Raw genomic sequence first — 13140 nt, 5'->3', positions numbered from 1 at the left:
ATGGTTAGCCGGTCGCCTCTGGCAGCACTCAGCATGCATCATTTCCTACAGAAGAGCCCATATGAAGTTTGTGGTCATCTGGTGTATTTCTCATTCCTATTTCGTGTGACGCATACATTTCACATTTGATGAAATTCCGTCTGCCATGCATTCCCTGTACCGCTCCGCTTTAATAAAATACATCATCAACCTTTTGTATTTCTTTGCTCCTTTAATTTCTGCAGTAGATATCCAACAGCTGGTCTGGAGAGGAGGAAACACCTGCTTACAGAGGGGAGATGGAGAAAGGAAATCTACGAAAACCTCAGACTGAGGCTGTGTGTCAATACCTACAGAGCTGCCTACCTAGACAGCATCTTTGGGCATCACTTGCATGCAGCAACTTCAAAATCCAGTGAAGTGGCTAATTATAGACAGCGATTTTAGACATGTGTGTTGTTTTTGGATGACCCCCCCCCCCCCCCCCCCCCCCCCCCCCCCCAAATTGAGCTGACTTCAAATATTCTTCTAAAGCCCAGAAATAATACACACAAATGTGATGCCTACAAATGAGATTTAGGTAGGCAGCTCTCTAAAGGTGTTCATGCAGCTTTCACACTGTGCAAAACAGCCTTTAATGGCCAAATCTTGGTATGCGCAAATCTATCATACCCAAAAATGTTGCAAATGCTTATGATGCCCCAAAATCTAGTCTAGGTAAACAGCTTACAGTAGTTTTAAGTTATTAACCCTATACCATATCATATTTGATATGATCAAAACCAGTTGCACACAATCTATTACATGCCTTCTGTCATCTGATTGATAGTACACACTTTTTTAGCAAGTAAAAGGCCTCATAGTATCATTTTACACACCTCCTCCTTTCAGATCGTGCTACATGTGTCATTTTGCTAAGAAATCTTTACTGATTTTCAAATGTAAGAATACATTTTATTGTTAGTAATATTTCAAGATGAACATTTACTGGACTAAGGCATCCAAGCTTCACTTCTCACATCTTTTGTATTGCTTTGCTTTATATGTAAAACACAATAAAACCAAGCGTACCTTTCTAAGACATATTGGCAGATATAAAGGGACAAATGATATTTATATCATTTTATATATTATGCAGTCTGCTATAAAGACCTAATTAATTGACATTACAAATGATCTCAATTTCATCTAACTTTTTGGCCATATTAACATTTTAGTGACTATTATTTCATATGTCAGGCTTTACAGGGTTACTGTTGGATAAAACGCTGCTAACTCAGAAAGTGCCCAGAACGCACAGTTATGTTGTCTAGATAGGCAGCTCACTGGGTTTTGAATGTTATGATGCAACCACCTGCCATCCCCAAAAATGTTGCACAATCCAAGGTAGGCATCTCACCGTTGCAGGTTACTGCACGCGCCTGCGATACGCAGAATGACGGCGTTCACTGCGTTACAAGTTGCCGCAAGTGCCAGTGAGACCCAAAAGAAATGCAGTCTAGGGAGGCAGGCAGCTCATTAGAGTTTGAGACGCAGCCCTAAACTCCTCTAGTGACTGGCAGCGGTGCGGTGAGAGAGACTGCGATTACAGCAATAAAACACAGACAGTCAGGAGAACTTTACGCACTGCGTGGCTTCGCTATTTTGTCAGTGATTGCCGGTTGAGCGCTATTTTACGCAGACATCAGACTCACTTGTGCTTGGACTGAACGATCCGCCACAGACAGCAGCATCAGGTCTGAAAGCTGGAGCAGAAGCTCTGCGTTGACATGCTGAAGGTGAAGCAGCAGGGATGTCATCCAGGCGTGGCTCGGGGAGGATATGGATGTCTATATAAATGACTCGTTCAGTCTGATCACGGATGAAAAGAGCGTCTCTCTCCTCTCCGCTCTCTAAACACGCAAAGTTTGCTCGCCATGGCAGAGGTGGCTGGATTTCTCGGGAGCATCGATCTGGATTTGCAGGCTTTTCCAGCATTAGGGAATGTGCCTCTGGCGGATGGTTTGAATGAGAGATTGGGTCTGATTGAGGGCAGACTGCAGCGCGGGTCGCTCACGGATTTTGGCCACCTGAAGGGCATCCTGCGCAGGAGACAGCTCTACTGCCGCACCGGCTTCCAGCTGGAGATATTTCCCAACGGGACGGTGCACGGAACCAGACAGGACCACAGCAGATTCGGTGAGAGCTCCATCCACCCTCTCATTCATTCGTCAATCAGCGGTTTTGGGCATCATAGGCGCGTTACGCACCTGGCCAGTCTGTGGAACGGCTGCCTTTTTTCTTTCTCTTTTTTAAATAGCATATTTATTAACTGCATTGTTCCATCTCAAGATAACTTAATATACTTATGTGTTTACAATGTGATAGCCTATCTTAAATCCTTCATATTAGTAACAAGGGTAGGAAAGTTTACATTTAAGAATTAAGTCTCAAGGTCAAGACACTTCAAGGCGTTTACTGGACACTTAACTATCTATTTGGGGACATTGCATAGCCTTATACTGATTTTATATACTACTTTACATATGCCAACCTACCCAAAAAAGAAAAAAAAGTGAGTGTATTTTTAATTTATTCTCATACCGTCTGAGTACAAAGTTGTTGGCATAATATGGTTATACACACTATATATATAAATATCTATATCTACAAATTATGTATATGCACACAAATATATAAAATGCACCTGTTTATGGTATCCAAAATGCAGATTCAATGAGTGCAGCATCAGCCAATCAGTCAGTTTGCTGTGAGTCAGTGTGCGTGCATGTGACATGCTTATTAACTTTGTTCACTTGGAAAACTCCAGAGAAATCTGTAATATGCAACTGACTGCTCCTTCAAAATAAAGTTTATATATATATATATACACACATTAAAATGTTTAATTTGCCAGATACAGTTTTCTTGAGTTGTCTTTCATTTTGCAATCGCATGCACAAGACAAAACTTGTGTGCATAACTTGAGCAGAATTCAGTGCTGTAGATCTAGGCATAGAAGTGAAGCAGATCTGAATTTTGGGGGTACAAGAAGCAGGAACCGTTTTTTAAAACTTTGATTATGCTTTGGGGGCTGTGCCTCCCATGTCTTATGGTATATTCTCACCATATACAAGCGTCTCAAGTGCTTGCATTTCATAACAAAATAACCCTAAGCACAATAACCCTTTTAGCGCAAAGCATTAAAAGACAAAAAAAGAAAAGGTTTGTTAGATTTGAAATAATAAAACAATATAGCGTTGAATAAATACAAACAATTATTCTGTTTGAGAAACTCTAAAAATCACCACAACACCAACTAATACCACAGCAAGATGACTAAGAAATGTTCATTTGTTCTAAGAAAATCTCCTGGAGACTGCAGATGACACTTGCTTCAATGTTTTGCTATTTAATTCAATGACATTCAGAGTGGTTTAGGCATCCAGATACTTTTTGGTACCACTGTATTTCAATCCACCCATTAGGCAAGAGTGGCATATCTCCGAGTCTTACACTCGGCGAACTCCAGCGCAGGGTCAAGAGACGCAGGTGCTTCTCTGCAGTGAAAAACAAGCTCACAGCATGAGGCTGTTTTTCTCTGAAAACTTGTTCAAAGGACCCCGGCCGACACAGGCACAGACACTACTAATTACAGCGCTAATAAATCAGTCAAGGAGTGCTTGGTATTACAATGATAAACAAATGATAGCAGAGCCCAGACATGAGGATTTTTTGCATTGCTCTGATCCGTAATCATTGTGCAGGTGCAGCCCTCGCTTAGAAAACAGGAATAGCTCTAAATTAAAGCATGACCACTGTGGAATCCAGTGGTAATGCTTGTTTTTAGGCCGAGACAAGCTGTTTTACTGGATTGGGTGGTCCGCGGTCATGTTTCTGGCATCCTTCTGGCAAATGCGAGCTGTTTGTCGGTAATGTTGCAGGCTGGCAGTGTCTTTGATTAAACGCATATGAAATGTGCTTCTGCTTAACCCAGCATCAGAGAGTTTTCTGTGTCGTCGTTTGGCATCCAAATCACAACACACTCGGTCCAGGTGGTGGTAAAAGGCCACAAAGGTGTAGTTTTTGCTTTAGTCTTTAATCAAGAGCGTGTGAACAGCTGGTTTCGGCCAAGATTGGGTTCGCATCCTGAAAATTGACACGAATGCAGATACCGTAACACAGTATTGATTGAAGTACTTCAAAAGAGAGTACAAGAGTAGCAACAAGAAGCTTAACCAAACATATCAGAGATTATCGGCTTTGTGTTGCATACGCGCGCTTATAATCAAAGTGTTAGTAAGAAGACTAACTTCCTGTCTTTTAGGTTATATTGTGGCACATTTTTAAATGCTAGTCTGCTGAACGCTCACTTGTAAGGGCACAGGTGAGAATTTTTTTTTCAAAAGAAACACCTTATATAGAACAAAGACAACAAAATGCAGGTATTATGGCCACTGCCAAAGACTTTCATGTTAAGAAATGCTCTGGGTTATGAGTTCCTGGTGGAAAACAACAAAAACACAAACCAGCCAAAGGTGGTGGCATAGCTGGTAGTCTGGCCAGGTTGGTGTGATTTGGTGGGGTTTTGGGTATTTATCAGCTTATGAAACTGAAAGACCAGTTGGCCAAAACACCAGCTGCTTAACATATCTACAACCGGTGACCCACCTTTGGCTAATTTACATTGTTTCATTCAGCTGGGAAGGGGGCAAGATAAAACATCTTACTTGACTATACTACATTGTTGATGTACAGCTGCGCTGCAGTTGGTGTAGTAAAGGTGTCTGGTCATTGTCTGACGAGTGCTGTTGTGTGGCAGGTATTCTGGAGTTTATCAGTCTGGCCGTCGGGCTGGTGAGCATACGAGGCGTGGACGCTGGTCTTTATCTGGGAATGAATGAGAAAGGTGAACTCTATGGGTCGGTAAGTCAAACCCCTGTAGTGCTCACACACACACACACACCAAACAACATCCAGCAACAGAAGGTTCTGCTCTATGAAGTGTTCCAATAGGAATGCAGTCAGAGCTGGAATGAGGAGCAAACGACAACCCACCCACCGGCTCATAGTCTGTTCCCCATATGATGTAGATGTACAAAAAAGAAAACACTTCACCAGACAAAACAAGCAGTGTTTCCACTGCTGCGAGCCCTGACCTCTGATCGGCGAGGTCTGTGCGTAGCTCACCTTGTTTTTGTCTTTGTAACTTTCCACACGAGAACAACCTCTCAGACAGCACGCTCAATCTCAGAGAAGAAAAACTGCCTCTTCATTTCGCTCCATACTTAAAATATTTACATATTTTCCAGGGACACATGAAGCGTGTAACGTATACACACCCACATATCGTGGATATACGAGCTGAGTGCTCTTGGTTTCTTGCATATCTGTGTGCTGTGCGAGGACCGCGCTTTTCTCCGCTGGAGTGCTAATTGTAACCGAGACCAGGAGATAAAAGCATGTAGTGGGATTTGACTTTTTGCATGCTAACATAGAGAACCATATATAGGAAAATGCGCCTGGCCTCCCCCTCTGCAGACTTTGCCATGCTTGCAGGAGAAACAAGCTATCAGATTTCCAGAGACAATAAGCAGGGGCCCCAGTAAGTTTCTGTGGATCCTGAGTTAAAACAAACCTATTTAAAGCAAGGAGAGATGACTTCACATGCAATGCGATAACATCCCATTAAAACAGACTGTAAACACAGGTCAGCACTGCAAATCACCTGAAGACTTCTAGGTTCACTGCGCAGACTTAAAAGGTCCATTTCTGTTGCATGAAGATCAAAGAAGTTTACCATCACTGGTGGTTAGGATTTATACATTATGTAAATCCTGTGCATGGAGCACTGTACCTAATTGAAACGGCATAGAGACCATCAGTAATCTCACAGCTCCTGGAGAGGTATTCTAGTTGTTTTAAATGATTTTGTTTTCTGAAACTTTTAGTTGATAACTTTTTTCTGTCTTACTCTATTTGCTTGGCCAACAGTTTAAACGATTTAACAGAACTTTTAAAGTTGACTTTATCTTAAACACTAATTTTAAATGTATCATCTTGACACCAAGACTTGAACCCGGTCCACTGCATAACTGTTCTTTGGCAGGAAACATGATGTAGCCCCAGTGTCTTCTATTGTTCTCAGCAGTGTAGTCAGCCAGCGAATGTTCACCTGCTTAACCCGAAGCCATCGCTCATGAAGTTCTGTCAGTGGTGTAGTAGTAGCAGCCCACACAGACTCTCTCAAGCTGCCGTGTTTGTGCGAGAGAGCTTGTTGCATCATGGGGGAAGCAGACAAAAAGGTTAACAGTTTTGAAGAATGATTTTGGGTGTAAACTGCAAAGCTTGCCCGTAATGACTTTCCCTTCTCTGGTGCAGCGAGCACCTGCTGTCTGGCCTCAAGATAGTTTCCACTCCACACATTTTGCGATGGTGACAAGGGTAAACTGTGCACTGTGAGAAAGAAACAGTACCACGTCTTCACACCCTCATGCTTTCCAACCCATCTGGAGGTCTGGAAATGGGAGGCACATGCTAGTTCTTAAACATGTGGTCAAATGCACTTAAACTGGACTCTTGATGGACAGAGGGAAGATTACTAGCTAGAGAACACACCATTTTGGTTGGGACTTTTCTGGGTCAGGCCAGGAAAGCGGTTTCCCACTTTGATTCACATTTTACATTAGGGTGTCCAATCCTGTTTCTGGAGGGCTACCATCCTGCAGATTTTAGCTTCAACCCCAATTAAACACACCTGAGCTAGCTAATCAAGGTCTTGCTAGTCATACTAGAAGCATCCAGGCAAGTGAGTTGAGGCAAGTTGGAGCCAAAATCTGCAGGTCAGTGGTCCTCCAGGATAAACTTTGGACACCCCCGTCTTACATTTTGTCTTAAATGGTTTGTGTAGATCAGGAGTGCCAAATCCCTCTCTTGCAGGGCCACCTTCTTGCAGAGTTTTGCTTGACCTTGCTCCAACACACCTGTCTGGATGTTTCTAGTAATCCTGAAGACCTTGATTGGTTGGTTCAGGTGTATTTAATTGTGGTTGAAGTGGTTGTAGGCAGGTGGCCCTCCGAGGAAAGGACTGGAAACCCCTGGTATAGGTGAAGCTTATCTATCATGGTAGGACACAAGATCTTTCCAACAATCTTACCTGTAACTTTCCATTATAATGTAGTGCACATTATTGTTTCCAGATAATAAAAAAACAATGTTTTTGTCTCTTTCTGGCTGCCTTGCAGAAGAAGCTGACAGCAGAGTGTGTTTTCCGTGAGCAATTCGAGGAGAACTGGTACAACACGTATGCATCCACACTCTACAAGCACGCAGACACTGGAAGATACTATTACGTGGCTCTGAACAAGGACGGCTCGCCTCGAGAAGGCAGCAGGACTAAAAAACACCAGAAGTTGACTCACTTTCTGCCCAGACCCGTCGAGATAGAGAAGATACCCCAAGCTTACAGAGACTTGTTCCAGCATAGGTGACCAGAGCATCCGTCAGAGTTGCTGTGTTGGAGAGGAGCAGTAGAGGTGCTGGATGGGGAAGACGGACGCTAAAGAACATTAAGAAATACAAGACCCTACTTCTCTCGCCTCACAGCTGTTTATATTTGGGTTCTGGTCCAAAATGAGGAGGCCCTCTCCAATGGTGATTGAGATAAACAGTACGTGTGTGTCCTGGATGGCTCCGTTTCCTCTCCTTAATGGGTTTTAAACCACAGAGAAGAGGGAACATTCCTGCATCCAAAGCTGGAGCCAAAAGATGTCTTGAGGAAGAGGTGTTGACTTCAGGGTGTCATGCAATCACCCTTTCTTCAGACACTTTTTGTAAGGTGGACCACATTTTTGCCTTGTTTTCACTGGAAAAAAATAGGGTCTAAACCTAAATTTATTGAGTAACTTGTCACCTGAGCATAGGATGTAAAACTGCCTTTGGCCGTTGAGATAAAACTCAACACGCCCAGTCTGGTGACCCTGGGGCCAAACTCACGTTGAAAGGTCATGATGCAGTACTTACCAAGAAGATGGACATGGGGAGTATTCCCTGACCTTCCAGTAGGACAAATGCAAAGCAAGAGCTTTTTCAAATTAAATATAACTTTAAGGGCACTTAAAAGGAGAAAGATGCTTTGAAGACCAATGACCAGCTTCTACTGAAACAATACCAATTTTGAACAGAAAAAGTACCAATTGTGAGACAGTGAAAAAGTAACAAGGCTTTATAATAATAATGGAAACAAACACCCTTTTAATAGAGGGGCTTACAAAGATGATCTTCTGTCTGCTTCCTTTGAAGGTTCAGGAGAGTTCAAACATTACAAAATTTGGTAGAAAAAGCTAATCAGCAGTAGCAAAGTGATTAGTTGAAATCCCTTTCAAAGCAAGCAGGGGAAACACATGGTGCTTGCTGAAGGGTTCGGTAGAGGCTTTGGTCATTTGATTAAGAGTGACTTATAATGTTCAGGTTGTCAGGAACATTATTAAAATGTAAGTGAAAGACGTGTAAATATGGACAAACCTATTTATAAGATGTACAATATATTTATTTTCTACATATAAAGAATAATTATAAATCTATATATAAATCTATTTATTTATTTCAAAGGCTCTATTTTGTAATGAACTTGAAGTTATTAGAATTGTAGATTCTACTGAGATTATTCAGAAGGGCTAAACCATTTGACCTGAATGACTGACAATAAAATTGTCCTGCTATTGTTTATTGTTGGTGACCATATTTGCAAGGATTCTCTGTACCAATTAAAATCTGAGAAACACTGAGCTGATTGAGTTTGACTGCACACACCACTTTTATGATAGTTTATCAAGGTACATTCATCTTTGCTAAACAACACAGGAACTCAAAACGCTATGAGAGCACTAGTTATTTAAGTCAACATGATATGGCATCAGCAAACCATGATATTATCTATCTACAATATCATGTACCATATTTGCAAGTAAAACAGGGTATTCAAAGAAAATCTTCTTCAGAGGCAGATCAAGTTATGTTTTGATGAAAGATTACAAAAACAAACATTTTTGTCTTTGGAACTAGAGTGAATTCTGACTTCATATTGTCTTCAAAGTAGAGCACATCTGATATCCTCTTTCAGAAAATCTTCATGTAAGGGGTCAATCAATCTATGAAATGTTGTTTATCTAGTGCAGCGTAAATTCCAGAACATCACAGCAGCATTCACAGAATAATCCAGCTCTCCAGAGATGTGGATGTTAGCGGATGATGTAAAACGACAGCTCTTGGCTCGGGGAACCTGTGGGAAAGTTCTCCCTAAGCAGTCTGTAGAGGCATAAATCAACGCCCAACAGAAAGCGAACCAATACGAGAGAATGTGTTGCGCTGGTGGGCGTCAAACCTGTTGAAAAGCCTGCAGCACGCACATCAACATGGATTACCTATATAATAGCGATAACGTACGCATAACTATTATTTTTGAGTTTTTTGTGAATCCGATGCATTGTAAATCACATCAACAAAACTCCCTTGGTGATTGAATGAAGATTTGGACCAGCACTGATGTTGCCCTGAATGGACTTCTATAGGGTTTCAGTCATCTTACATCATCAGAAACGAACAGAACAATCCAGATTTACAAATGTTCACAACCCCACCCACCACCGATGCCTGACAACATGCTTGGCTCGTTCCTGCTCGGATGATCAATAGTTAGGCACTGCAGCCAGCAAAGAATAATTATAAATCTATATATAAATCTATTTATTTATTTCAAAGGCTCTATTTTGTAATGAACTTGAAGTTATTAGAATTGTAGATTCTACTGAGATTATTCAGAAGGGCTAAACCATTTGACCTGAATGACTGACAATAAAATTGTCCTGCTATTGTTTATTGTTGGTGACCATATTTGCAAGGATTCTCTGTACCAATTAAAATCTGAGAAACACTGAGCTGATTGAGTTTGACTGCACACACCACTTTTATGATAGTTTATCAAGGTACATTCATCTTTGCTAAACAACACAGGAACTCAAAACGCTATGAGAGCACTAGTTATTTAAGTCAACATGATATGGCATCAGCAAACCATGATATTATCTATCTACAATATCATGTACCATATTTGCAAGTAAAACAGGGTATTCAAAGAAAATCTTCTTCAGAGGCAGATCAAGTTATGTTTTGATGAAAGATTACAAAAACAAACATTTTTGTCTTTGGAACTAGAGTGAATTCTGACTTCATATTGTCTTCAAAGTAGAGCACATCTGATATCCTCTTTCAGAAAATCTTCATGTAAGGGGTCAATCAATCTATGAAATGTTGTTTATCTAGTGCAGCGTAAATTCCAGAACATCACAGCAGCATTCACAGAATAATCCAGCTCTCCAGAGATGTGGATGTTAGCGGATGATGTAAAACGACAGCTCTTGGCTCGGGGAACCTGTGGGAAAGTTCTCCCTAAGCAGTCTGTAGAGGCATAAATCAACGCCCAACAGAAAGCGAACCAATACGAGAGAATGTGTTGCGCTGGTGGGCGTCAAACCTGTTGAAAAGCCTGCAGCACGCACATCAACATGGATTACCTATATAATAGCGATAACGTACGCATAACTATTATTTTTGAGTTTTTTGTGAATCCGATGCATTGTAAATCACATCAACAAAACTCCCTTGGTGATTGAATGAAGATTTGGACCAGCACTGATGTTGCCCTGAATGGACTTCTATAGGGTTTCAGTCATCTTACATCATCAGAAACGAACAGAACAATCCAGATTTACAAATGTTCACAACCCCACCCACCACCGATGCCTGACAACATGCTTGGCTCGTTCCTGCTCGGATGATCAATAGTTAGGCACTGCAGCCAGCACGCTCGAATACTTTCAGATACGAAGTGTATAGTGCATGTTCATGAGAACGGAAGCAGGTTTTAACATTGGAGGATAGATGGGGCAACAGCTGAGGCAAGTGGCCGAGTGGTAATCTGGGCATACCAAGGATGGGATCAACATTTCAACATCTGCAATAGTTGTAATGTTTCTCTTTTGGCAGCTTTGTGCAAGCTGTGAACGCAAGCTCCCCTGGGGGGGGGGACTTGGGCTTGAGGGGGCGAATGGAAAAGAGGGGGAGAAAAACCCTGGCAGCTAAAGAAATGAAAATAATAGCAAGCAGTAGAAACGACACAGCAGATGAAAGACTGAAGGGGAACAATGGGGTGTACGGGAGGACATAATATTTGTATTAGAGAAAACGCAACTGAAATTTGGTTTTGCCGTCACGGATCTCAAATACGGTCTAGTTCGTTTATTCATTTACCGAAAATAATGAATAGCTGTTTGAGTACTCACTAGTTCTTCAAAACCACAACTTTCTAGTATCGGCTTAAATCAGGGGCAAAAGTTTGTCTTCTGGTGACCTCATCTGACTGTCAACTGCACTGCTGCATCATGGGAAGGGAGTGGCACATTTTCACATGCATAAGAAACGACTAGCTAGTATGTATCGGTCCCAAAAAGTAGTAAGTAAAAGCACTGTCTAGAGTTCAAGGTAGCCAACATATAGTTGCGTACTATATGCGTGTTAGGTTTAAATAAAAAGAAAGGGGGGATTACTCAAACAATATATGCCTTCTCACTCGTCTAAGTTAATTTCATACGAGTTCCCATATAGCATTCAAACTTGAAGTATCACCCAAGACCCCGATTTAGAGAAAACGCAACTGAAATTTGGTTTTGCCGTCACGGATCTCAAATACGGTCTAGTTCGTTTATTCATTTACCGAAAATAATGAATAGCTGTTTGAGTACTCACTAGTTCTTCAAAACCACAACTTTCTAGTATCGGCTTAAATCAGGGGCAAAAGTTTGTCTTCTGGTGACCTCATCTGACTGTCAACTGCACTGCTGCATCATGGGAAGGGAGTGGCACATTTTCACATGCATAAGAAACGACTAGCTAGTATGTATCGGTCCCAAAAAGTAGTAAGTAAAAGCACTGTCTAGAGTTCAAGGTAGCCAACATATAGTTGCGTACTATATGCGTGTTAGGTTTAAATAAAAAGAAAGGGGGGATTACTCAAACAATATATGCCTTCTCACTCGTCTAAGTTAATTTCATACGAGTTCCCATATAGCATTCAAACTTGAAGTATCACCCAAGACCCCGATTTATTTAAGAACCCATGACACATGCTACTATAAGCAATGCGTCTCGCAGAACCATCTAAAAGAGCAAATGTCACAATTCTTGAAAATTCTCAAAATCGATGATATAAACGTTCATACAAAAGTTTAAAATATTTAAGAACTTTCATGACTATTCCATTACTTTTGTTCAAGTGGATACATTAGCAATCGCAATTTCTTCTTGACAAAATATCTTAAAACTAAGCATCAATAGAAAATTTCAAATAAAACAAATTATTTGAAATTTCCATGATTTTTTAATTCCCCTGTTGTCTTTATTTAGGACATGGATTTGCATATAACATACTATTTGCCAGTAATTGTGCAGAAATTGCACAAAAAACACACACAAGCAACTGCATGTAACATCCTTTTGGTCACTTTATTTAAATGTGATATTAAATACTAAGTAGCAGTTCATATTAATGGCAGAAGTTGTTGGTGTATATGCTAACATTAGAACATTTTCAGGAGGGGAAAAAGTTCCTCTACATTTCTGAATTGCGATCCCAACGCAAGTGGGGAAAAGAAACCGAACGAAATAAACAACAGAAAAAGAAATTATGAACAGTTCTCACAACAATATGCTAGGCAACACTACAACGAGAAGTCTGATGTTACAAAAGTCCGGAGGAATTCAGCAAGCAGTTTTAACAACACAGACATTCCATAGCGTGATTAGCAACAACAAGTTTAAATACCTAAAAGCAGATTAGAAAAAGGGGTTTTAAAACATTAGAAGAGATCTAGCTGCTTGATATAAGGCCATTTGACTTGACGTTACATTTAAGGTGTCCGCTGCAGTGTCTCTGGAGCACTGTACCGATGACAATCCACTACTAGGAAGATATTAGCGCAGACAGTATTTACGGGGCTCTAGAACAGAAACGCTATGGTCCCTCCTCAATCACGGTGTTTTCCTTGCAATATAACTATTTATATATGCACAGCCCTTATTCAAGGGGAAAGAAACCCGCAATGCCTAAAAGCATTTGGGGAGAATATC

General features: G+C 41.0%; 1 protein-coding gene across 1 annotated transcript; it reads left to right on the top strand.

Annotated features, from left to right (window-relative positions):
* Positions 1–1643: 1643 nt before the first annotated feature.
* LOC107575101 (fibroblast growth factor 16) lies at positions 1644–7469 on the top strand. The gene is made up of 3 exons (XM_016261508.1): positions 1644–2157; positions 4781–4884; positions 7203–7469. Exons 1-3 carry the CDS (start codon positions 1896–1898, stop codon positions 7446–7448), a joined length of 612 nt encoding a protein of 203 aa, XP_016116994.1. The 5' UTR covers positions 1644–1895; the 3' UTR covers positions 7449–7469.
* The last annotated feature ends 5671 nt before the right edge of the window (positions 7470–13140 follow it).

This window comes from Sinocyclocheilus grahami, unplaced genomic scaffold (assembly GCF_001515645.1).
Source record: "Sinocyclocheilus grahami isolate Dianchi unplaced genomic scaffold, SAMN03320097.WGS_v1.1 scaffold2465.1, whole genome shotgun sequence".
Taxonomy (NCBI): Eukaryota; Metazoa; Chordata; class Actinopteri; order Cypriniformes; family Cyprinidae; genus Sinocyclocheilus; species Sinocyclocheilus grahami.
The sequence above is the reverse complement of the archived record's forward strand: the minus strand, read 5'-3'. Positions and strand labels throughout refer to the sequence as shown.

What these genes read in the sequence shown, in the direction of transcription:
- LOC107575101 (XM_016261508.1), top strand. Translation starts at nt 1,896, where the DNA reads ATGGCAGAGGTGGCTGGATTTCTCGGGAGCATCGATCTGGATTTGCAG. An exon ending in ACAGGACCACAGCAGATTCG is followed by an intron (nt 2,158 to 4,780) that starts GTGAGAGCTCCA and finishes GTTGTGTGGCAG; the next exon opens with GTATTCTGGAGTTTATCAGT. An exon ending in AAGGTGAACTCTATGGGTCG is followed by an intron (nt 4,885 to 7,202) that starts GTAAGTCAAACC and finishes GCTGCCTTGCAG; the next exon opens with AAGAAGCTGACAGCAGAGTG.